Genomic DNA, 26,758 nt, shown 5'->3' with positions numbered 1-26,758 from the left:
CATTAGTCTCCACTAAAGGGGTGTAAAATCTAGTGCACACTAGCGTATTGTGCACTAGTTGGTCCCTTATAGATCCTGCTGGCATGGACTAAAAGTTTCTTAGTGCGTTTTCATGTAGCATTAATGCATGCAATGGACCTTTCACATTAGGTACTTCTTCACTACATACTCCTTTTAGAGGCATTGTAGAGTGCATACAGTACCAGGGCCGTTTCCAGGGGTTTTGCTGCCCCAAGCCGAATTGCCGCCGAAGAGCCGGACCTGCTGCCCCTTTCCCTTGGCTGCCCCAAGCACCTGCTTGCTGCGTTGGTGCCTGGAGCCAGCCCTGTGCACTACATGCACCTCTAGCACAGGTACAAATAGCAGTGTAGGTGGTGAGGCACTGCATAGGTGAGTAGACTAGAAACATGCCTGAACTCTTTGAGTATGTACCCCACACAGCTCTTTACTTGCCCAAGCAGTGCCTCCCCTGTCTACACAGCTATTTTTAATAACGTAGTGTCCTGCTGCCTCCACTTTGCTGTAGTCTTTTCTTACTGCAAGGAAAGGGTCCAGCAGCCAGGAAAAGGTCCAGCAGCTCCCTGCTACCAGAGCCTTTCACTGATTCATGTAACTACGCATTTCAGTGTAGACGCAGACTGCATTTCACTGCAGTGTGTAGCTACACAAGCCCTACATGCTGCCACAAGTGGTGGGCAGTGTAGATGAACCCTTAGTGCATGCCAGTAGGATTCACAACACACTATTGCACACTAAAATTTACCCTCCTGTAGTGCAGACTAAAGCACCATGTAAACAAGCCCTAAGAGAAAGTGAAGCATATCTTTTACCCCAGAGACTACAGTCCTTCATCATCTGCTTTCTGCTACTGGTGCTTTTATTGTTGTTAATATCATCAGTGGGGAAAAATAAAAGTCTTGGCTCGCATTGTGCCCTGTTCTGGAGTGGAGTTAGAGAGCTGCAATGTGTTGATCACAAGATCAACCTGAATTTGGAGTAAGATAATACCCCCTTTTAGCCACTATTTAAGTTCTAACACATATACACATCCATGCTGCTCTTGCTCTTCCTCCCTCTCTTTCTCTCTCTGTTTTAAGGAACTTTCTAAAAATTCTGCTAAAATTCAACATAAACTCTGCACAGTATAAAAAGGATTCTGCTCTAAAAATATATCACATCACTGTGTGACAGAGCATTTTGCATTTTAGAGGCTCCGTTCGTATTCTTTCATTAATCGGGACAGACATATATACTGGATAAAGCTTTATAAATATAAAGTGACAGACATATTAAATAACACCCATTAATCAACCAGTATGGTCTCCTAACTAAAGCAGCTCATTAAACTCATAGGGCCAGATCCTGACCCCATTCCATGAAACTAAGAGGAGTGTAAGCCATTTGCTCCTGTGATTGTTGACTGGCTTCATGGAGGCATAGCAGAGGATGCCAAGCAGCTCCTTAGCCACACAATATAGTAGAGTCTCAGAAGAGGATTACCCTGGGAGTGGGGCCATACTTGTCCCTTAGCTGAGAAGTTCTCAGTCCCCCATGGCCATGTATTGCAGTGAGGGCCAGAGTATCTTATCCTGATCTTCCTCTGCTTTAGGGTACTTCTAGCAGTGCAAAGTTGATGTAGAACCAGCCACAAAAGGATTCCCCCAGAGGAGAGGTAATGTTCAGGTGATACAGAGTCACCATAGTTGCTTCTTGTGGCAGGTGCTCCTCAGTAGTCCCTGGGAGCCATAATGACCTCCTGCAGCCACTGCCAGTTGGCACAAATTGGAGCAGCCCTCAGACTGCTCTAAGTGATTTGAGGGAACCAAATAACCCAGAATGACTTCAGAGAGCAGACACACACCATGTGCTTCTTGGTTACAGCTGAGAATTATGGCCTCTGGTTTCATCTCAGTAGCACAGGCCTGGATAGCCAGTCACTGAAGTAAACTCATGGCCACTGGAAGATGGGGGCCCCTCAGGAATTTTGTAGTGTTCTGTGAGTACTGGCTGGGCCACAAAGTTATTGCCGGGTTCCCTGCCTATAGAACATTAAGGTCAGGATGTTAACTGAGAAGATCTGTACAGTAATTCCACTAGCTGGAAACTGATAAAAGTGTTCAGGTGCATTAGTGTCTCTTTTAATTTCTGCTCTTTTAATCTACATACGCAATCTTGTCTGAACCATTAAATAGTCATGTAATTGGATAAGGGTGTTCAGAAGTCTTGCAAATGACTATTTTGTGGGAAACATTTTCTTGGTACCAATATGCTCCTCCTATCACCCCTCTCTCACACTGTTGCAACACAACACATACCACCAATTCACACATAACCTTGTTCATCAGTTGATTCCATGTCCCTCTTCACCCAACCCATTCCATCCCCCTCTCAGCTGAGAACTTTTCCAATCTCCACAACTGTCTCCAACCCAACCGACTCAGAACCAACCCCATTCAGCAGACACGCACGTACTTGCTTGTGTCTTAGGCTGAAAATGACCCTCTTTTGATATAAACATCTCCTTTGCTCTGAACTAACTGCCTCAGCTCTGAAACTTCCCCTGCACAATTGTCCAAAGCACAGAACACCATCCTGACTCCCTCCCTGTTGCCCCCTTTCACTTCCTCTGCCCCAATACTCCAGGCTCAGCAAGCCATTGTTAAGCTTAGAACCCGCCATCCCAACATACACCACAACCAGATTCAGAACCCTGCTGCCCATCCACCCATGCAGAAGCTCCTCACTTGTTTCTGGGTTTGGAAAAGCAAGGGCAGAGGCAGGAGGGCACATCTGTAGACACTCCTAGCTCTACCTCTAGTGATGAACAAAAAGAGCCCCTCAGAAGCCTGCCATCTCTGCTCTGTCCCTCCTTTCTCTGCTGCCTGTGGTCTGTATGCTGCACAGACAGAAGGCCAGCAGTGGCAACCAGCAATACATCAGCCACACAGCACATGTTTGTGACCTTAGCCTCACTGTCATCTAATAACCAGCTGCCCAAACACAAACCTTCCTTGAGTTTCTTCAGAATTTTAGTTGAAAGTTACATGTAGACAGGAGGAAATGCTGAAATACAAAAACTGTATAGCTTAGACAGCAGTCTTGCATATTCCCTAATTTGTACCCTTGATATAGTAAAGAAAAACTTCCTTTTAAATTAAATGTGATTTAGTCTCTATGTTAGATCAGTACTGGGCTTCTCATAGTGACAAGCCTGCAAGCTGTATAGAACCATGCCATCCGTTTTGTTTAGTATGCAGAAGTGGCTATTACTGGCTAACTAGATTCATGCTGTGAGAACTACTGGACAGGTTAAATGTGATTTTTAAAAAAAATGCTTAAGCCAATAAACCATTTCTTCTTGAATATAACTAAAAACACAAAGATGAATATTTTCCCAATGTTATAAGAGTAGTATTTTCAGACTACAAAGAAAGGTACGAGGATTTTTAAAAGGTATATCAAATGTTAAATAAAAAAAGATAAAATGAGTAGCTTTGTTGTTTTAAGCACATAAGTAAAAGTTCAGGCACCCGTGTTCACAGAGCAATCTAGAACTATGTTTTGCAATCATAAGATATGATAAGCTGACTAAACATCGTAAATATAGAATACAGAAATCCCATTTCAAATCTGAGAAATGCTAACAGTATTCCACTTGTGTTTGGATTAAACTATGCTCACTCTAACATTCAAATATTTACTCTAAATTTCAACTCAGAATATTTGTACATGTTAAAATGGCAAAGTTTGAGATTCCTAACCTGGACACAGGGATGAATGGAACACAGCTATTGGGAGATTGCTTACAGTGTATATTTACTATATGAAGGGACAGAAAAAATTATATATCATTTAGATGATCTTCAGCTATTTGTTTAAACTACATTATAACAGAACAGATTAGAAGGATGCTGATTCTTTTTTCTTTTGAATGCATATTCATAAAAAATGTATCATACCGGTATAGCTCAAATAAATACATATTTATTCGGCTCATTTGTAGTTCACGTGTACCTATACTCTCCCATGGGCTTTCCCTAGTTTTGTCTGGCTATTGCTCAAAGACTGACCTAGATGAAGTGTCCTGATGTTCTTCCAGTCTTAATCCTGGGCCTACCATTTACCCCTCCCTTCCTTTCTCACTGTGACAGGACAGATGAATCAAGATCAAGCGAAGAACACAAAGCAAAGTTTTGAGTTCAAATAAATGAAGGAAGCCACATGTGACCACTAAATTAAATACATATGGCTTCCCACACCAAAGTGTCCCTATTGTTCTAGCATGGACCAGTTGCTAGTTCAGTCCAACAAAGAGCAAGAGATTCCTTCAGGTCTCATGCCTCTTGCAGTCCCTCAAGATTCAGGGATCGCCTACCGGAGCTAGCCACATTTCCTTTCATGACTGGATTCCCTGGCTGTCCTTCCAGTAAGGACTGTGTTACTACAAGTTCCCCTGGCAACTGTTCAAAGCCTCTAGGCACCTACTAACATCACCCAGTTCAGGACTGCAATCAACAGTAGTCCATACATTCAATCACTAGTAGATACATCAGCAGTAGGTCATCAACACCATTCCATACCCACCGAATAGATCACCTCCATGATGCTCCAAAGGTTCACCCTTCTGGAGAACAGGAAAGTCAAGGTCACTCCTGTAGCAAGGTCTCCTAACATTCTGTTACTAGTAAGTGAACTTTTAAAAAATTGTTTTGGTGCTTAACTAATGATTGAAACAAGTGATTAACCTGACCATTATTTAGCTTCAGCCACATTTTGCACTGAAGCCTTTTGCAGCAGCCACAATGGCCCAGGTCTTCTGCTATGCAGAGCTGAGGGGAGAGGAACCTATATGTCTCAAAGCCACTTTTGCCCTTTCTCAATCTCTGGGGTCCCAGTAACGTTACGCAGCCTCAGGGCTATTCCACAGTACACTTGGTTGCAATGACTCCCCACAGGCTTTTCTGCAGCTAGAAATTACTGGATTGCTGCATGCTCTGGGCACTCTCTTTCCTCCCTTGACATGCTCCTGCCATGCCTGTACACTGGACAAGAATGTCTTTGAAGCAGTGAACCTCCCAGCTCGCCCCCTATGGAGGCAAGGATCATGTCCCATGTTTTCCTTCTGGGTTTATTTTATTGTGCTCTAATGAGACCTAGTTAGCTTATAAAAAAGGCCACTGAACCCAATTCTGAACACGCCACACACAATCAAATCATTCACTCTTTTTTATTTATTTAATGCTTTGAAGATATGAATGCCTTTCTTAAACAACACTGGTGAAAAACATCATTCAAAAGGTCTATCTGGAATAATTTTGAATTCAATTAAATTTTTCAGTCATGTTACACAGTCTTCATTTACAAAAAATATATAAATATTATTTGAAGACAATCCATCTATAAATGTTTGTGCACATGAATGATAACAGTCTCATAGCTGTATTCTTCAGCTCGGTAGTATGAAAACCACTAATATATTCTGCTGAAGTATTACATACACAAAGTTACATAATGTTACGGGAGTCTGAGCTTGACATTTTCAGATATGAATATTATTATTGCACTAACTTAAAACAATGAAATAAAAAACCGAAAGAACTGTTCAATCTACCAACAGATTTCATCTCCCAAAATGGTGTTGGTTAATTACAGTAGTAGATCACCAATTGCAAAATCAATATTAAAGTCATATTACTTAGTCACAATGACATTCCCCTGTTATCTACTGTATAAAACCTTAGAAAAACTCAGAAAAAAACATGAAGCTTTACTGCAAGAGAAATTAATGCAAGAAATGGTGTTTTTAAGTACTGGAGAGATATGAAGCATTGCAACCTCACAGCCTGCTAAGGAGCAACATCTTCACTTAATTTTAACTTGATGTGCTTCAGATCTCATATTCATATAGGTATTTAATGATCCAAACATAATGGTCCTATATAGAATAATTATATGAAGGAGCAAACTTCAGCTGTATTCCTTTTAGACAGATGCTTCAAGAGAAAACTTGCTCTGGTTCTAACAATGAATATTTCCTTTTAACAATTAAAATGCTTTAGAGTGGGGGGAAGTAATCAACCTCAAACCTTAAGTACAATATGTAGACAATGAAACTTAATGTTACTCCTTTTTGACAGACTCCTTGTGTCTTCCTCCCTCCCAGTATAGCCAATACAAGGAAAAGAGATAGAGTGCAATGCAAACCGTTATATCATAGTGGTAGATTGTTACAACAAATACAACAAACAGGAGGAAATAAAAGATTCTGTAACTGATATGCTTTAAAACTAGAGATTCACTAGGTAAACTATGTGCTTTGCTTTTCTGGTCAGAAATATCTGAAGAATCAGAAATGTGCTGGTTTTCGTGCTGTGAGTCATCAGGCCAGTTTAATATTTTTCCCTCAGTTATTAAACCTTCAGATTTAGAGCTTGTCTCTTCTATTTCTTCAGTAGGCTCACTAATTAAAATCATTGGCCCTAATGACTCCTCTTGTCTGAACTCTGTTTGATGGAAACACTGGCCTATATTCCTCTCTCTTTCATCTCTTGAAGTCAACATGTTTTTATTAACACATGTCATTTCGCTTGGTAGGTTGAAATAATATCCTGACTCAGCAGAAATATTGGCAATGGAGTTGAATGCAGGGGCTGTATATGGATGTTCTGTATTTTCTACCTCAGCAGTAACCACCTCAAAAGACTCTTCAGAAGTTGTCACTGGAGAGCTTTCATAATGACAACCGGGCACAATATTTGTATCAGAGGATGGTGGTTTTGTTTCACCGTTGGCACCTGAATGGAAAAGTGTTCCCAAAATGGTTTTTTCCTTATGTTCTTCAGCTTCGTCACTGTAGAGACGCTGCTCGGGATTTGGGGGAGCTTTCAGTGATTCTTCTGAATATAAATTCTGCTCCAAACCTGCTTTTCCTTCTATAGCAGAAGCCCATAATGTTTTCTCTACAGGTGGATTATTTCCAATGTCATGTTCTGCTTTGGAAACTTTTTCCTTAGTATTGCATACAGACATCATTTCGCCTTGCAGTGTTTCACGTACATGTGCATTATAAATATCTAAAACTGATTCCTTTTCAAATTCAGTGTCATATAATACACCCACTGTATTGTGTTGACAAAGAGTATAATGTGAACCATCATTTCTCCCTTCATGTGTATCAAACGCTGTTTCCTTTTCCTCTGTGGGCCTGTCACTTACTGCAGTCTCTTGAGGTAGCTTAGCAATTACTGCTTTTTCACTAGCAGACATTTTTTCTGAAACACTTTCTGATGTTGTTTTAATTATATAAGCTGTACCTGCTTCTGCTTCCTCTGTATTACCATCTTCAGCTACAGAAGACTTTTCACACCTCACTGTCTCTTGGCAGGTAAACAATTCTTCTGTGGGAGTAACATTCAAATACCTTGTCTTATTCCTCATTCCAAACATGATTTCACCATCTGTTTGCTCTTTAATCTGTTCTATTCTATTTATCTCACTCTCTCTTTCTACTGGTTGACTTCCTGAAACACTCCGATTTTCACACACTACCCTGCTCTGATCATCTGTAACCATGCTGTCTGATTTCTCAATTTGAAATTGACAAGCATCTGTCTCCAAAATATTTTTGTTTGTTGGGAAATTATCTTGGCTGTACATTCGTTCCTCAAAAAGCTTATGATCATTCTCCTTAGTATCAAGCGTATCCTCTGGGTTCAGTGATGTAATACTTGTAGCTCTTGCTTTGCCAGTTGCCACTGCAAAGACTGGGTAACCAGTGGGGCAAGTAGTCATTTTACTCTGAGTGGCATCAGTGTATCTACTGTCTGTTTTCCTCAAGTTATCACTTAACTCATTATATTCCTCTTTCCCTTGTTTGCCTTCAACAGAGCTTGTGATTTCTTTTCCTCGACTTCTATTGTCAGAGCTTCCCCTATCTTTTAGACAAGTAAACTCTTTGAATTCATGAGCGTCTTCAGCTCTTCTTTCATCAGCTACATGGGAAATCATCTGGTCTTCTGCTTGTGAAGGCTTGGCTTCATGTTTATTATCTGATGCTGATGGCAATGTTGTGGTTTTTGTTTCAGTAATATATTTTCCCTGAACACTGAAAAGTTTCGGAACTACGGTGTCAACACTCTCCTGCTCTTTAGTTAGTCCTAACTCATTTAACTTGATTTCTTCCTCCTCTTTTCCTGTATCAGTGTTATAGTCTTTCTTTGATACTTTCACCGCAACTTCTTTTTCTGTATACGGGCTTTTTGAGCAATCTATTGAGATATCAGAATGTGCAAAAGCCTCAGCATATATATCGCCTCTTAAATGTACCGGATCTTTGCTTAGAATCATCCCCCCCTTTTCTTCATGTTTGTCACTGTCTGGCAATACTGAAGTTAGCTTTAGATGAGATGTTTGCAGAATGTGTCGCTCTGGAGCTGGATTAGCGTTGTCATCCAGTGCTTCGGTTATGCATGTATTTAATTGCATTGATTCATCTTGCTCTGAAGAAATTGTTTCTGGTCTCATTTCACAGGCCTCTTTGTAGATATCAGCATCATTGTCACTGATGAATAACTGCTCCATCATTTCGCTTCCTGAGGCACTATCTGTTTCACCTTTTGAAATATCTACATGGCTCATTCCTTGTCTGCTTAAGACAGTATCTTTAATATGGATAGTCACATTTTGCATTGTTCCAGGCAAATATTCCTGTGATAAAAGCATTTCACTGGTACCAATGCATTCCAAAGGCTGCTCACTATTGTTTACAGTGCCTGCAGTAAGTTCCTCTGCTAATGGCTGACTATAATCATATCTTATGGAATACTTTTTGTTATGTAATTCTTCTCCTAGGTCTTGTAAAGTATTTTCTGAAGGGGAACTGATAGGGACAGGCTGCCTGACCAAGTCAGTGCCTGTTTCCATAAGTGTTAGCTTATTCTCCAGTCTCTGGGCTTCATTTGGAAAATTAACTGGCTCTGTTGTGTATAAATTCCTTTCATCTCTGGAAGAAGTACTTCTAGTTCTTGTGAACTGCTGACTTAGCTGAAACAATAGAATAGAAAAGAATGATCAGAATGAGCGCTACAAAAATATTAAAAATGTATGAGGCAGGCTTTCATTATGGAAAATTTTGTTTTCAGTTTCAAAGCTTTTATGGAAACATGTTCTGAACAATTTGCAAGATTTGCATTGTATGTAGTTTTTAACATATGTAATGAGCTTTATAGTGAGTCTGAAAGGAGCAGGACATCAATAGTATTCAGAATGCTGTTTCTTTATTCATGAATTCAGTAAGCTGCAAGTGTATTTTATACAAATGAAATCTAAAGAGAATATTCTGTAAATGGGAGGCTAATCAATTCTTTGCACATTCAGTTCTAAGGTTGTGGGGTTTTGTTTGTTTGTTTGCTTGTTTGGGTTGTTTTGTTTTGTTTGTAGTGAGAGCACTGATACAGCACATCAAAGCCTGGTAACATTCAGTATTGTCCAGTAAAACAAAGACATGTTGCACACTGACAAATACAGTTAGAATTATCTTTGCTTCATTTCTCTGAGGAACCATTTTGCAGGCTTCAAATCAGAATGCTTTTAGACAATTTGGTAAGGCTGACGTTGGAGATGAGATTAGTGAAGTAAAAGGCCAGAAACTAATCATTCTCTTTCCCCCACCTCCCAAATATCATATTGTATTATTCAACTGTGCCTGCTTGTCATTGCACTCTCTCCTCACTTTCAGATACTCACACTGATAGCTCCATGCTGATCAATTAGAGGATAGCTTCTTGGGTACCCCTTGTTACATTTACACTTGCTGTAGATATCCCCATTACAATTTCTCTTATTAATATGTTTTCTGCAAAGCCACTGCAAACTATTAATAGTAAAACGTCACTCAAAGAAAAGTGAGGGAGCTAATGTCTCTGCAAATTCTGTTTTAATGACCCTCTGCCAACTGGTGCTCAAATGTATTTGAGCTCTTCGGTGATGCCAACTGTCAGGATTTAACAGTGAGATGCCTGTGGTTTTTTTTGCTTCTCATAACTGACATTTGCATGATCTCAATAATTATATGCAAATCTTATGATTTCCCCTTCTTCTCACATAAGGCTCATGTTACTTGTCAACGGTACAGCTGTCTTGTGAGGCAATGCCTGTGGGTTTCAAAGATTTGGTTGTATTTCCATCTATTATAGATCTTCATTGTTTATTTCATTAAAGAATGCATAGTACAAATTAACATATAAATTACAGTTCCCTCTTCATTTATTGTATGAACAATCTCTGATTTATAAACAAACTGTTATATTTGAACCTGCTCATTGTAATAGCGCAAATTGAGAAAAAGTATGTGATTTTTAGGGCCTTTTAAAAAAAAATTGTTTTGTTTTTTTTTTTTAAATAAGGAGATGTTGATTTTTCAGGCAGTAAGAGCTCCCACAATAGGTGACAACTTTGAACTTTCTTAAAGTTAGAGCTAAGAAAATTTCATAGTTAAGTGTGAGGAAATAATTCTTCTCCCTATCAAAAAGACTTAGTGGCACTTCTCTTCCTCTCTGGTCAGATTCAGCATTCACATTTTCACAGGCAATAGCCATTTTAAACTATGATTATGAATCTATGTACCCAAAAAACATAAGCTCAGAACAGACACCAAAAATAACAGATGACTATATATGTCTCATTTACTGCCATTTCTTCCTTCATGGTGCAAAATGCAAGCCAAACCATAAAAATTCCCAAACAGACTGAATGTTCACTGAATGTGAAATTTCTGATGACAAATTTAATACTAAATACAGGTCTAAAAAAGTCTACTGTAGTAGTTATATAATTTTTCCTTTTAAAATTATAGAAATTGGAATTTTGTTCATGTAGTGTATTACATAGTTAATCTCTGAAATATCTGTAAGGCTCACAGTACTATAAATACAGGAATTTTACCAAACGTTAAGTGTTTATATTAAGTGTATACTCATCGCAGAGACTAGGAAGTGAGATCTTTGAAAAGTCACTGTTCTAATTCTTTGAAACTGTCACTTGGATCCTCTGGTAAGGAAGTAAGAGAGAGAAGTCATTAATTTAAGACCACAAGAACTTAATGAAATTTACTGAAATCACCTTCTATTGTTGATTCAGAGGGAGATACAATGAAAATACAGACCATGGTTTTACATTTGTAAATTAGTACATCAGTCAGTTCTGTTAAAAGGGGCTTTTTCACCACCTTTGATGTTTAAATAGGTTCATATCATCTAACACCGTGGATATAATTGTATAACACTTACCAGCAACTCTAATTCTTTTTCATTATCTTCCTTATTATCTTCACTGCATTCAACATTTATATCTTTTTCATTTTCATGACGCAGTTCAATGTCTTTGTCCTTCTCATATGAATAAACAATTTGGGGGATGTTTGCCTCTGAAGAGTTAACAAAAATATACTTTAACAGCCATTGGACTGTTTGTTACATTATCTATTTTAATTAACATGTGCAATAAGGAAGAACTAATTAAAGTAGCTGTTGTACCTGAAGTCCTTGAATTATTCCATATGTCTTCATCAGATAGCGCCAATATTTCTTCTTTGCTGTTAAATGCAAAAGAAACTTCATGTGTTATTCTGCAACAATTATTGTTCCAAATCCTTTTAGACCTAAACCTAAAGACAGCTAGTTAATGATGCAAAATCTTTTATGTGATTTTAAATTTGGCAGAAATATAACCTTGCTGATCACAATTTTATAAAAGAATTTTTTTTATGATGATGTGACATTAACCCTTAGTGAGAGAAGGAATTGATTGAGACATGCTAGTGAATGAAATTTACTGAAATCACCTTCTGTTGTTGATTCAGAGAGAGATACAATGAAAGCACACAAAGATAAATGCCAAGTGCCCACTTCAATGGATGTTGATGGCACTTAGGATCAGGCCCTTGTAGGGATGTTATCTCAGGAAAAAAAACAGACAGGACTAATGTAAATTATTATAGCAGTTGTGGATTCCATCTCCATGAGACAGAATATTTTTATGTTGGTCTCAGTGATTAAGTTTTGTGAATTGCAAGACCAGTTGTGGGTACCAGAAATGGCTTTCTAATATTTTTCAATTAACTTTTTTTCGGTTCCATTTTATTCAAACTTCATTCAGTTGAACTCATATAACATTACTTCTGTCACCAAAAAATTCCTTACTTCAGAAGGAGGATGATAAATTTATACTATTTTAAAAGAATTTAGACATCTACTGTCATCACCTTTTCACAAAATCCTGCCTTTACTCCTCTAGGAACATAGGAATTAACATAATAGAAATGTAGGATTGGAAGAGACCTTGATAGGTGATCTAGTCTAGTCCCCTGCACTGAGGGAGGACTAAGTAGCATCTAGACCATCCATGAGAGGAGTTTGTCTAATACGTGCTTTAAAATCTCCAATGATGGACATTCCACAATCTCCCTAGGTAATTTGTTCCAGTGCTTAACTTCCTTTACTGTTAGGAAGTTTTTCCTAATGTCTAACCTGAATCTTCCTTTCTGCAATTTAAACCCATTGCTTCTTGTCTTCAGTGGTTAAGCCCATTACTTCCTGTCCTCAGTGGTTAAGAACAATTAATTTATCACCCTCTTCTTTATAACAACCTTTCATGTACTTGAAGACGGTTATGATGTCTCCCCTCATTCTTCTCTTCTCCAAACTAAACAAACCTGTTTTTTCTATCTTTCTTCAGAGATCGTGTTTTCTAGACCTTTAATAATTTTTATTGCTCTTCTCTGGACTTTCTCCAATTTGTCCAAGTCTTTCCCAAAGTGTGGCACCAAGAACTGGACACAATACTCTAGCTGAGGCCTAATCAGTGCTGAGTAGAATGGAAGAATTACTTCTCATGTCTTTTCTTACAACACTCCTGCTAATACATCCTGGAATGATGTTCCCTTGTTTTGCAACAGCATTACATTGTTGACTCATATTTAGTCTGTGGATCCACTCTAATCCCAGATCCTTTTCTGCAGTACTTCTTCCTAGGCAGTCTTTTCCCATTTTGTATATGTGCAACTGATTAGTCCCTCCTCAGTGTAGTACTTTGCATTTGTCCTAATTGAATTTCATGCTATTTACTTCAAACCATTTCTTCAGCTTGTCCAGATCATTTTTAATTTTTTTAATGCTATCATCCAAAGCACTTACAACCCCTCCAAGCTAGGTATCATCTGCAACCTTTATAAGTATACTCTCTCTGCCATTATCTAAATCATTGATCAAGATATTAAACTGAACCAGACCCAGAACTGATTCCTGAAGGATCTCACTCGATATGCCCTTCCAGCTTGACTGTGAACCACTGATAGCTATGATCTGAGTATTGTTTTCCAACCAGTTGTTCACCCACCTTATAGCAGGTTCATCTACACTATATTTCCCTATTTGGTTTATGAGGTCATGTAAGGCAAGTTGAGGTATATCACATCTACTACTTCCCCCCTTTCACAAGGCTTGTTACACTGTCAAAGAAGGATATTAGGTTGATTTGACATGATTTCTTTTTGACAAATCTATGTTGACTGTTATTTATCACCTTTTTTCCTTCAAGGTGCTTACAAATTGATTGTTTGATTGTTTGTTCCACTATCTTTCTGTTACTGAAGTTAAGATGACTGGTCTATAATTCCTTGGGTTGCCTTGAGTCCCCATTTTATAGATAAGTACTATATTTGCCCTTTTCCAGTTCTCCACAAGTTCTCAAAGATAATTGTTAGCAGTTTGGTGATGTTTTCAGTTAGTTCCTTAAGTATTATAGAATGTATTTCATCAGGTGTTGCCAACCTAAAGACATCTAATTTGTCTAAGTAATTCTTAATTTGTTCTTTCTCTACTTTAGCCTCAGAACCTACCCCAGTTACACTGATGTTAATGTGCCATTTTGGACTGTATGAAGGATCAGAGCATTTAAGATATTAATAATCTAGAAACAACCCTGTTAAATAAGAAACTGAATCACAGAGAATTTAATGGTCATGTTTTCAGCCATCCCTCTACTGAGCCTCCACTTATGTACAATCCACAAGTAGACACACACAGACAGACTGCCACACTTTGCAGGATGAAACACCTCAAAACACATTCAAACATTTCTAACGCTGTGCCTGCAAATGTTAAAGTGCACAACCACAAACTACATAAATAGTGTTTGTGGAGGGCAAATTCTAATACCTGCATGTATTCACAGAACCCAAAATAATAATAAAAAAAAACTTTCAAGAAATAGAAATGTTTCATTTTGAAATGGTGGAAACAAAACATTTCAACTTTTTCAAACCATATTTCCTCCTGGTGTGGGGGTGGCACAAAACTATATGCTGAATTTGACCCAAATTTGCAAATAGTTTTGGTGCTGCAAAAAAAATTCATTTTTCAACAAATGTACTGATATCTGTGACAAACCTGAGAAAAGAACCAAGATATTCTGTCTTTTTCTCCTATGCCTTATCCACAAGAACCTATCATACAAATGATATGTTTTTAAAATGTCAATTATCCAAAGTCAGACGGCTAGGGACAACCTGAATTCTGGCATTTCCTAACTTTTGAGTACTTGACTTTCAAGCTTAATGTTGAATCAATGTTTTGAAGTAGTTTTGTATGTAATTTTCTAGGTTTAAAAGCAATCTGAAAAAAAAATTCTATTGTGTGAAATATTATGATATGGGTCATCAAATGGGTTTGAAACTAAGCTCTTTAGATTCACAACACAGACCTCCCCACTTGAATTAAAAGAACAAACCATAGCAGTAACAGGCTGTTATACTCTTCGTGGCTATAAAGGACCAGAGGAAACATAACACACACTTTGTTTACATGTTTAACAGGACCAAACTACCTATTCTTCCTAACTTTCTTCTGAGAAATGGATGGATTGCTTTTGCTGAAATTATTTAAAGAATTCAACCTAAGGGCAGAGAGCAAACATGGAAATCTTCAGACAAAATGGTTAAAGATTGGCAAAGTTATAAGCAGCTGAAAACAAGCTTATAATGGAAAGTGTAAGGCAACATTACTCTAGGATCGCTACAAACTTCACATATAGTATATATTAAAAAAAACTTTAAATTCCGCAGTTATTCATTAAATATATGCAAACTTAAATGATAAATAAGTATATTGGAAAACTAAACAACTTAAAATCCAAACTCTAGTCTTCCTTCCTTTACATGTGACAACTTAATTCAGGGTCCTATGTTTCTCCTGCGATACATATAAGGACTTCAGTTAATACCTAAAGCATATAAATCATTACTTAGGTAACATCTACACTACAGCCCTGTTGATTTATTGGGTCTAGTGAAGACCTGCCAAATTGACAGCAGATCGCTCTCCAGTCGACCCCTGCACTCTACCCTTAATGAGAAGAGTAAGGTAAGTCAACGGGAGAGTTTCTCCCCTTGATCCCTATGGTATAGACCCTGTGGTAAGTCGACCTAAGGTACGTTGACTCCAGCTACATTATTCATGTAACTGGAGTTGGGAGTTGCATAGCATGGGTCGACTTACCGCGGTATTGTAGACATAGCCTGAGTCTGCCATGCCTCCAGCCTTCTTTCAAGTTCATCCTTAAACTATACTTCTTCTAAAAAGCCTACAAATATTAGTAATCTCCAGGGAGAAATGATAATTAGATGGGAGAAAATGTCTATTACCAAGAAGAGATATTAAACATCACCATTTGGTCTCACTGCTTTTCATTGCATCCATTTCCCCTTTGACTGTTTGTACATTATTTATCTAGACTGTAAGCCCATCAAGCTATCAACCAATACTTCATATTCACCTGGAAAGTGCCTAGCTCACTTTGGGGTTATATAAACAATATAAAATATAAATAACATAAATAAATAAATAATGCAGCTCCTGTTTTATATATTAATGATCTCATTGGTATTGCAGGAGACTCACAGGACTTTACATGCATCTCCCCTGTCTTGGCAGCCACAAAGCCTCTGTTCACTTTCAAAATAGACTCATAGACTCTAAGGCCAGAAAGGACCATCATGATCATCTAGTCGGACTCCTGCACATTTCAGGCCACAGACCCTCACCCACCCACTCCTGTAATAGACCCAAACCTCTGGCTGAGTTCCTGAAGTCCTCAAATCACAATTTAAAGATTTCAAGTTACAGAACACTCACCATTTACACTAGTTTAAACCTGCAAATGAACCATGTCCCATGCTGCAGTGGAAGGTGGAAAAAAACCTCTATCAATCTGACTCGGGGGAAAATTCCATCCTGATCCCAAATATGATGGTAAATTGAACCCTGAGCATTCCAGCAAGACCCAACAGCCAGACACCTGGGGAAGAATTCTCTATAATAACTCAGAGCCTCCCACTTGTTCTCTCCTTGTTTTCTTCTTATTTATAAGGTTATAGAACCTTTTATTGTTGTTTTTAATTTCCTTTTCAAGGTCGAACTCTGCATGGCTTTTGGCAGTTCTCAATTTTCCCCTACAGTCTCTGATCTCCAAGAGGTAACTTTCATTTCTGATCCATCTGATCTCCCATTCCTTGTAGGCTTTCTGCTTTTCCTTAATTACCTCTCTGAGATGCTTGCTCATCCAGCTTGGCCTGCAACTCTGCCCTACGATTTCCGCCCCTTGCTGGAGACGCAGGCTAGAGATAGTTTCTGCAACTTTGACTTAAATAATTCCAAGCCTGCTCCACATTCAAATCCGTGAGTTCTTTGGTTCAGTCCACTTCACTAACTAATTCCCTTAATTTTTAAAAAATTGCTCTCTTGAAATCAAGGACACTAGTTGCAGATCTATTTTTGTTTATCCTTCTATTTAGTTTAAACTTAATTAGCTCATGATCACTTGAACCAGGGTTGTCCCCTACAACCAGTTCTTCTTCTTCGAGTGCTTGCTCATATCCATTCCAGTTAGGTGTGCGTGCGCTGCGTGCACGTTCATCGGAAGATTTGTACCCTAGCAACACTCAGTGGGTCGGCAGGGCGCCCCCTGGATTGGTGAAGCCGCTATGGTGCGCAACTATCCCCTGCTGACCAGCGGCCTTCAGTTCCTTCTTACCGCCGGTGTCGGTCGTTCTTAGAACAGTGGGAGCGCACTTTAGCTGACCTCCGCTCCCTAGCTACTCGCTAGTTCTTGTGTATATAGTTATATGTTATAATCCTTTTTATTACTACATATTATATATACTTAGCATCTTTCTTTACTAGCATAGTTAGTTTGTAATAGTAGCGGGGTACAGGGAGTAGCCCCTTCCCCAACCAGTGCCGGAGCCCATGCCCGGCTCAACCGGTCTTAACCCGTGGCTTCGGCGACCATCAGGCCATGCTGACAGGAGATCCAACATGACTCCTGTTTACGGTGCCTCGGGGATCGCAATTTCCTAGCTAAGTGCCCATGTTTGCAAGGCGTTTAAGCCGAGAACACAAATGGACCGGCACTTTCATTTCCCCTCCACCTTCTGCACCGAGCGTGGCTACTTGGCGGACAGAAGCGCCTCTCTCAGACCGGACCCACCCGGGCACCGCCGTTACCTGGCACAAAGTTGACTCGCACCGCGCTCCCTCTCTCTGAGGTTGAGGAAGCCCGACGACTCCTCCTGCCAGTGCCCGACAGCTCCCCGGCACGCGCCGTGGTTGAGCTCCCTGCTCGGGTGCGTTTTCAGTGTCAACTGTCCAGGCTGCTAGCTCAGTAGACTTGTTTTAAGGTCGGATCGCCTGGTACCAACACCGGCAGAGCACTGAGGACGTGGCACCAATGATTCCGGTCCCCCGGGCCATTGAATCCAGTGCCTGCCTGCCCACTGGCACGCGCCGTGGCGTTGAGCTTCCTGCTCCTGCTGCTTCCGTGCGCCAACGCACCGCAGCCAGAGAGCTCGTCTAAGTCGGATCGCCCAGGCACCGGACAACCTGCCGCGAGCACCGACAACGGCCAGCACCGTCGAACCGGTCCAACAAGGGCCGTCGAATCCAGTGCCCTGGGACCTCTCCCCGCATGCGGCCATGGTTTGAGCCTCCTGCTCCTGCTGCTCCCGTGCGAACGCACCACAGACAGAAAGCCTGTCTAAGCCGGATCGCCTGGCACCGACACCTGCTGAGGCAACTGGCCGACGTCGTACCGTTGATCCCTCTGGTCCCATCAAGGCCATCGAATCCAGTGCTGACAGCCCCGGTACGCACTGTGGTCGAGCTTACTGTTCTTCCACGCCGGGACGCACCAACGTGCGAGGGATCTTATTGCCATGACAGATATGATGCTGGCCTGAACCCCCAGCACCGCCGGTGAGGGGTAATACAGTCTCTTGGCAAGCTGCCTGATACGACCATCTCTTCAGCGCAGCAGAGGTGGCACCGTTCATGATCACGGTTCCGCAGACGCCTCCAAGTCCCGGTCGGCGCTCCACTTCCCGATGCCACTTGCAGTCCGATGCTTGTTTCTCCTCGGACCCCGGTCGCACCGCCGACAGGTCGGTGTCCGTCGTTCACAGACCGCATATCTCGTCACCGTTTCTGGCTCCGCAGCACCGGCTACAGCACTGTGACTCGCGTAGTTCGCTCCCAACCTCGAGATCTTGTCGACCCTCCCGGCACCGTTCTGGTCGCAGGTCCGGATGGGCGTTCCAGTCCAGTGGGCGCCTTCTGCGTACTGATCCCAGGTGCTGAGTTGGGCAAGGTCTGTAGAGTCAGAAACTCTGCCATGGGTTTTCGCATCTGCCAGGCCACCGGACACGCATCATGTCTTCCCACGAGGACAGCTCTTATGCTCCAGGACGCGCGATTTCTGGTGTGCCCACCAACAACCCTGAGAGCCCATCAGGACCTCCTATGGAAGTAGCACTCAATGCGGACTTCAGGGGCAGGAGGTCCTGAGGTAGGGGACCCCGGTAGTGAACATTTCTTATCGGCGGTTGCCCCACTAGAGGGGCCTACACGTTTATGTCGGACCATCCAGCGCGGAAAGGCCGATACTCTTATGGAGGGCTACAACTACTTGTCTGTTCCATCCTCCTCCCTGCTCACTAGTTTCATTCAGTTGTTAAGAAAAAGGGAAATGCATGAGCCACAACAGGCCGCCAGCCCCGAAATCAAAGGGGGTAGGCGAATGACGCCCGACTCAGCCGCAATGTGCATTCGTGCAAGGGCCTTATAGCCCTGTGTGGCAAGATCGATAATGGCTTGCTTAGCCCCTATAATCATAACACCTGGATAATGGCGTGAATAAATTTATGGAGCTTCTCCATGCAAGGTTCCGCCAAGAGTTCACTGCCCTTCTTTGGAGGGAAGGGAAAAGGGGCAGCCAGAGTTTCTCTCCAGGCCTCGTTACCACGAGGGAGCATCTCATGGCTTCAGGTTTCAAACCTCCGGCCTTTATGACTTACCATTTGTTGTAGGCTTTGTGGTAAATCAACCCCAGGCTCGCCCAAGCTGCCCAAGGGCAACAGGTCCTTCCTACATGCGCTCCTGGTCTCTCCAAATAGCAGAAGCGTCGACTACCATGCAGGCCCTTTCCTGTCCCAGCACCTACACCGCCACACCTCTCGGTGCTTCCTCAGCCCGCACATCGCATATAGGACTTGGCACCACCTCTGCAGCGCGGCTGACGGTGGACACGCTCAGATGACAGCAGAGACACCCTAGAGGGCCAAGACTCGAGCCCCTCGCCAATCCACGACTGGGACCAAAGACGAACTTTCGCAAGGTGTGCCCGACGCGCGCGCATTACCGGTTCACAAGCGGCCATCTCCTACTCCTTCTCTTGGCGTCCTGGTCCCAGTTACTTCAAGCTTCATCTGTCCCCTACACAGGGTGGCTTATGGCGTGTACCATCCTCCAATTTGTTTCCAACCCCTGTCCCTCTTCAGGGACTCCTCTTGTTGCTCACATTCTCTCTTACAAGAGGTGCAGACACCTACATGGATGAAGGGGGCAATAGGTTCTACTCCCTATTCCCTAATCCCCAACGCGTATTGGAGGCTCTCGGACCTGTTCTGACCGTACAAGGATTCAACCCAGCTCTCTCTGCACTAAGGCTTGTAAGTTACACCATGCATCCCTAGGACCTTACCTTTCCTGTCCTAGATCCTGGTGCACTGGTATCTGCAGCTGCCTCGTATGAGGACAGCGTACTTTCCTATTTGCCATCTTCCCTCATCCGCACAGATACCCTCGAGACTCTCGCTTATCCTCGCGTTTGTTCCACCCGACGTCCTTTACTGGTATCTGCGTTTGGCCTTTTCCTACGTCCCACAGGCATTTCCAGTGGTGTGGCCATAGTTCGCCATCACCTCCGCCGACGATCCGTGATATTGCGTTCTTTCCGCACTCTGGGCCCGCTTGCGCTTATCTGTATGACACTCCAAGACACAAGTTCATCTGTTCAGTCGTGTGGGCTCGTCAAGGAACCTATCACATGTCCTAGTCTGATGATGCACTATGGAACATCCCACTCTGGTTCCACGCAGGGTTAGACGTCCTAGGGCGCTATCCTGGACTCGCAGCTAGCCGCTCATCCCTGCTTACCACAGCACACGCTCGGTTCCAGCGTCGCACCGATCACTCGAGGTCCTGCAACATCTCCCACCCGGCCTCGGCTCGCACATTCTCTCGGTTCCCAGATCCCATGGCTGCCTTGCTGCCGTCTTGTACCCGAACATGGCTTCAGCTCTGCCTCTTCATCTCTCAAAGTTGCGCTCCAGATCGGTCATACCGCCCGGACAGGGCCCCATGGTCAACGGATACGTCACCATTCCGCTTGAGCACCCTAGGTCCACTCGAGTGTGGCAACTCCCTCCCCTGGGCTGTGGGGAGGGTGCCGCTCTCATCCGCCCAGCCTCGACGGTCCTGCACGGCGGATGCGTCATCTCTTCAGATCAGGGCTCACTCAGTAACCTTCGTACGGCTTCAAAGACCTCTAGCTGTCTTTGCAGGAGCTGGCGTTCCACACTCAATGTCCCAAAAATGAGGCTCGACGTCTTGCCTGGGCCAGGGGTTCCGAGCAGCAGCTGGGCTGAGGGCGTGGCGTTCCAGTGTTTTACACCCAGCACAACGGCCATGCTACTACATAAACAACCTGGGGGACACTGTCCTCTCCGGTTTTCAGCCTCATTCCGATGCTACGTCCACACTCGGTTCATGGGACTTTTGTATAGCCCCTCGATAAACTCTGGTAGCATCCTATTTCCGCTCCATTGCCGCTCGAGGTCCAAGCAGGTCCTTTCCTCGTTCTCATGAGCCTCTCGCCCCTGTGCCCTGATTGATGATGCATTCTGGCTTGCTATACCTGTCTTGGCAAGGACCCACGCCTTTCCTTTACACCATTACATCGCCAGACGCAGTGCTTTACGAGTCTAGGGGCTCTTACTGGTGCCTCTGCCAGCACTTTGTTCACAAACGACCAACGGTTAACAGTACGAGCCCCCCGGCTTTCCTCCCTAAGGTTGGTTTTGGCCTTTCATGTTAACCACACTCAACCGATGTGGGACAACAATTGCACTCCCTGGACGTCTGTAGAGCGCTCGCATTATGTTGAGCGGACAAAACCATTTTGTAACACGCCCCAACTCTCGGTCGCAGTAGCAGACCGAAGGAAAGCCTACCTGTTTCCTCTCAGAGGATCTCATCTTGGGTGATGACGTGCACCCGCACTGTTATGATTTGGCTCACATTTCCCCAGCCACATCACCATGCATTCTACCAGTGCTCAGGCTTCATCTGCCGCCTTGCTGACTCGTGTACCTACCCACGAGATCTATCGCGCAGCTCCATGGTCCTCGCCTCCATACCTTGCTTCGCATTATGCTCTGGTTCACAGTCAAGAGATACTGCAGCCTTTGGCTCAGCAGTTTACATTTCTGCCATATTTTCACTTCCAACCCCACGCCTAGCATAGGCTTGGAATCACCTCACTGGAATGGATATGAGCAAGCACTCGAAGAAGAAAGACGGTTACTCACCTTTGTAACTGTTGTTCTTCGAGATGGTGTTGTTCATATCCATTCCAACCCGCCCTCCTTCCTCTGTCGGAGTAGCCAGCAAGAAGGAACTGAAGGGCGGCTGGGTCGGCAGGGGTATATATCCGGCACCATAGCGGCGCACTCCAGGGGGCGCCCTGCCGACCCACAAGTTGTTGTAGGGTAAAAATCTTCCGACGAACGTGCACGCGGCGCACGCACACCTAACTGGAATGGATATGAGCAACCCATCTCGAAGAACAACAGTTACAAACCTAAGTAACCGTCTTTTCTATGAGGTCCTTATCACTCACCAATCCCAAATCTAAAATGGCATAATTTCTTGTAGGTTCAGTGACTATTTGATATTCCTTTTAATCAACAGATGTTTAGATAATGATATGGAGCCAGAAAAGGCCAGGAGAATACCCAAGTGGAGTTTCCACTCAGACAGGAAGTCTTTGGGGCAGCATGGAAGGGTAAGTGTCTTGGAGTATGTCTACACTGCATTTTAGAACATGCAGCAGCATGTCTCAGAGCCCCATGGGCTTGCACTGTGGTGCTAAAAGCAGCTGAGTAGCTATTTAGGCTTGGGCTCTGAAACCTACCCTTCTCTGCACGGTTCAGAGCCTGACCTCCAGCCTGAACATCTATACAGCTATTTTTAGAGCCATAACCTGAGCCCCACAAGCCCAAGTCAGTGGTCCTGGGCTCTAAGACTCACGGTCACAGGTTTTAAAAAGCAGTGTAAATGTACTTCACAGATCTTGGGTATCTCTGTGGGTAGGTTGTCTCAGTCATGTGAATGCAGATGCATTCTGTGTTGGGGAGTGTATCCTACACAATCTCCAAAAGGGTGATGTGGGCCTGAGACAGCAATTAACATACCAGGCTGCACCTGGACCAAGAGCCAGGCTTAACTGAGGATGAATCCCAGCTGGGGAGGAGCAGGGAGAGAACTACAAACAGAGGAAGTTGGGAGCAGAAGAGATCTGGAACTTCACAGGAGAGTGTCATTAGCCCAACCCTTTATAACAGCATCATAAACGACCTTCCAAAGATGATGAATACATGCACAGGCATCACATTATTTGCTGATGATTCTGCTATAGGGACCAAAAGCAGAAATCTTGAAATGTCATCAAAAGAATCAATAAGGCACTTCAGAGGAGTACAGAATGAGGAAACAAGTGGGGCTGCAAGTTCCCCATTGACAAAACTAAGGGAATGATCTTCACCACATGGAAGATTTAAAAAAAGTAAAATTATAAATACAGCAAATAAGTATAGTGAAAAAGAAACAAACTCATAGGTGTGATATTTGATAACAAGCTCATCTGGAGGGACCATACTGAAAATATTATAGATAAGTGAAAAGGAAGACTCAGCTTACTTATAAGCAAATATGGAAGCTCCAGGGAAGCAGATAAGAAAATGGTGATAATACTATTTGGAGGGCTAATCAGATATATTACTGAGTATGGCTGGCAGATCTTTAGGTCAGCACAGAAAACAAATCTGAGAAAACTAGATGTATCCAAGCACTGGCATTGCAGATAGCATGTGATGCCTTCATTATTATGACTCTGTGTGTGATGAAGTTAGCCACCAGAGAAATGCTTATCACTCTTAGAATGAAGTCCCTAGACTTAACCTTTTGGGCCAAACCACTAGGTAACAGTGAAGATGATAAAACTAAACTAATATATGCTGATTGTTGCATATTAAGTGGAAACCAAATAGGACAGAAACTCAAAATTCCTCTTGTAAGTAAGGTAAAGAAGTGGATAAAGGATCTCAGTGAAAAGAAAGGCTTAAAAGAAGCCAAAATCTATAGTTATGGGAAAATACTCTATCACTGGAAAACAATCCCCTCAAGAAAGACATGAAATTATATAATAAACAAAAGCAAAAGAATGATAAATCAATGTACCTGTGAGAAGTGGGGATGCTATTGCCAAATGTATTCTGACAGTGCCAAAAAGGAAGGAATGGGTAGAATGGGAACAGCTTTCTGTGTGCCCACATTTAGGGTCAACAAAACCGTAAGACTAACTATCTTTATCTCTGTCTTTACAGCTGAGCTAACAGGGACATTGCTAGCACTAACTTGGCTTTTAGATGTACAGCCAACTGCCGTGGCCATCCTGTCTGATTCCTTATCAATGTTGCAGGTACTATAAAATGGCAAGTCTGACAGCAGAAATGATATACTTAATGAAATATTACTGCTAACGACCGAATTAGCACAACTGGATATGACCATAGCAATAGAATGGATCCCTGCACATGTAGGGATAGCTGGCAACAAATTGGCAGACAAAGAGGCTAAAAATGCTATTAAGCATGAACAAGTTGACCTAGAGATCCCCTTAAGCAAATTGGAATTTAAACACATAATCAAAAATAAGCTAAGGAAGGAATGGCAAAAACTGTGGGCACATGAAACAAAGGGGAAAAAATTTCATGAAGTATGCCCAGTAGTTGAAATGGTTGATATAATCCAAGACCCTGAGAGAAAGAGTAAAGTACCTCTATTTGGAATTGTAACAGGTCATTGTAGATTAAATAGTAATCTATTTCTAATAAACAAACAAGGATGGACTATACGAAACATGAAAGGTCCTGGAACTGACAGATCATCTGTTATGGAATTGTAAAGATTGTACCAGTGAAAGGAGATGCTTATGAGCAGGGGGCTGGACTAGATGACCTCCTAAGGTCCTTTCCAACCCTAATATTCTGTGAGCATGGCTATATGGAAAACTCAGAAACCTCAGAAACACTATTTTCTTTGCAACACCTATCCAGAATATAAGAAAAATAGGGTACAATTAAAAAAGCAATTCTGCAATTCTGTGAATGGTGACAGGTTATGACTTAAAGTCTAACTACAAAGTCCAGTGAATGGCAGTCATAGACTCAGGAATTGAGCATACTGTGCCACAAAACCCAGGAAAAAGAAGAAGGGGGATGCAGGGAGAATATCTGCAGTCACTTTCTGGGATGATAGAGAGACACCGAGAGGAACAAGAAGGAAGCCTGGGGGGACACTAAACTCTGTGAACTTCTCCTGAGTATGGAAGCCTGGGAGGAGGCCAGAAGAGATGTAAAGCAGCTACTGAGTGCAATGCAGGCTCCAGTGGTACACCCTGGAAAAAGGGCCTTGTCCCTTATTTAATTATAGGATATAATGCAACAGAGAGCAACTGCCCCCTACTCCTCTACTCCTGCCCCTTGCGTACCCACAAATTCCATGGAGTTCTGGCAGATGAGCTCTCCTGGGGTCATAGAAAAGATGCCAATGATGGTGCAGAATTAGCACTCTCCCATAGAGTACAACTCGGTCCCCTCTGCTAGTATAAAGGGAAGGGACAATCTAGCTCTTAAACAGCAAAACACAACTTAGTTTCCAATGGAGAGACACATCTGAAATGCAAATCTTGGATTTTCAAAGAGTTTCATCCTGATTATCCTTGGGTTTTGAATTTTCACTGAGAGTACTTAGCACTACCCAAATAGGAAACCCCCTGAATTTTTTGGCCACTATGACAAACATCTAAACATCTCAAGGAGTATGGGTTACAGAAAATTCTGCCTTTGTGAGTTCAGCCTTTTTCCCTTCTTAAAATGAATGAAGTACATCTCTAATGAAGTATATCAGGATCTTAAGGCACACCACTGTACATACAAACAATGCTTATGAGCATATGATTCATCCCTCAATTGGCTCTTCTAAAGTTGTGTTGAAAGAATTTTTAGGGGAACACACTCACTTAATTTACAATAAGATTAACAATAACAAAATATGACTATGCAAAATGTTAATGTTCTTGAACGGAGATGACACCTGACTATATCTGAAGATTTACATGTCGTGCAATACCTGCAGGGAGATTAGAGTGTAAAATTCTCTATTCTTTGGTTTTCATCTTGATTTCTGGATCACAGAATAATCCAGTACTTGATTTCTGATATCTGCTGCTATTTCCCCATATAGTTATGTATATATCTGAATGGATGTTATGCTTTCTGTGTGTTCTAATGTAACTCCTTTAATACAATCTACTAGAGTTACCTTCAAAGACTATCCAGAAGATTCAGCTAGTCCAACATGTGGTTGCCTGCCTCTTAAATGGTGCAGGTTAATATGAACATATAACGCTTGTGATTTGTTTGTTGCACTGGCACATATCTGCTTCCAGGTACAATTCAATATTTAATATCTATAATATCCTGACTGTCTTAAGAACTAGATATTTCAGAGGCCCTCCCTTTACTGGTGTCTAATAGAAATTTTATTCTTCTAGGATGCTGTAGGCCACTCCTAAGGTCTAGGATTGGGGACAGCTGGCAGTGTGTTCTTTATAAATATGCTACTAGTAACTCCCAGGATAAATTTTCTCCAGTGCACAGTTCACCATGGCCCAACACCTGAAAACTTTAGAAAGCAGTGCAAGTTGCATTTGTTTGCTCTCATTTCTTAGGTTTGGGCCAACAGCCAGAGGCTACTAATCTCTGCAATGGGTAGTATTGGTAGAGGTTGTAGTGGTTTTAATTTACACAAATAGTTGGCAGAAGTTTGTAGTGGTTTTAATGTATACAAATAGTTGGCAGAAGTTGTGTCTGTATGCTCGTACGCCATGCTCCCACCAATCACAATGAGAAGTGTGATAGTCATAAATGTTATATCTTATACCTTTCTAAATTTAGATTTGTTTTATGGAACTCAGAGACCAGGCTCCAGCTTGAGCTCAGACATCTACAATGCAATTTGATAGCCCT

At 42.2% G+C, this 26,758-nt stretch overlaps 1 protein-coding gene across 1 annotated transcript in view; it reads right to left on the bottom strand.

Annotated features, from left to right (window-relative positions):
* Positions 1 to 5,094: 5,094 nt before the first annotated feature.
* The window catches only part of PPP1R3A (protein phosphatase 1 regulatory subunit 3A), a 51,785-nt gene continuing 30,121 nt past the window's right edge, over positions 5,095 to 26,758 (bottom strand). The window contains exons 2-4 of the mRNA XM_032781160.2: positions 11,532 to 11,590; positions 11,286 to 11,422; positions 5,095 to 9,042 (exon numbers count right to left, since the gene is read on the bottom strand). Of these exons, the coding sequence (XP_032637051.1) occupies positions 6,121 to 9,042; positions 11,286 to 11,422; positions 11,532 to 11,590 (3,118 nt within the window). The 3' untranslated portion in view covers positions 5,095 to 6,120. The remainder of the gene's footprint in view (positions 9,043 to 11,285; positions 11,423 to 11,531; positions 11,591 to 26,758) is intronic.

Source organism: Chelonoidis abingdonii, chromosome 1, assembly GCF_003597395.2.
Source record: "Chelonoidis abingdonii isolate Lonesome George chromosome 1, CheloAbing_2.0, whole genome shotgun sequence".
NCBI classification, from domain to species: domain Eukaryota; kingdom Metazoa; phylum Chordata; order Testudines; family Testudinidae; genus Chelonoidis; species Chelonoidis abingdonii.
The sequence above is the reverse complement of the archived record's forward strand: the minus strand, read 5'-3'. Positions and strand labels throughout refer to the sequence as shown.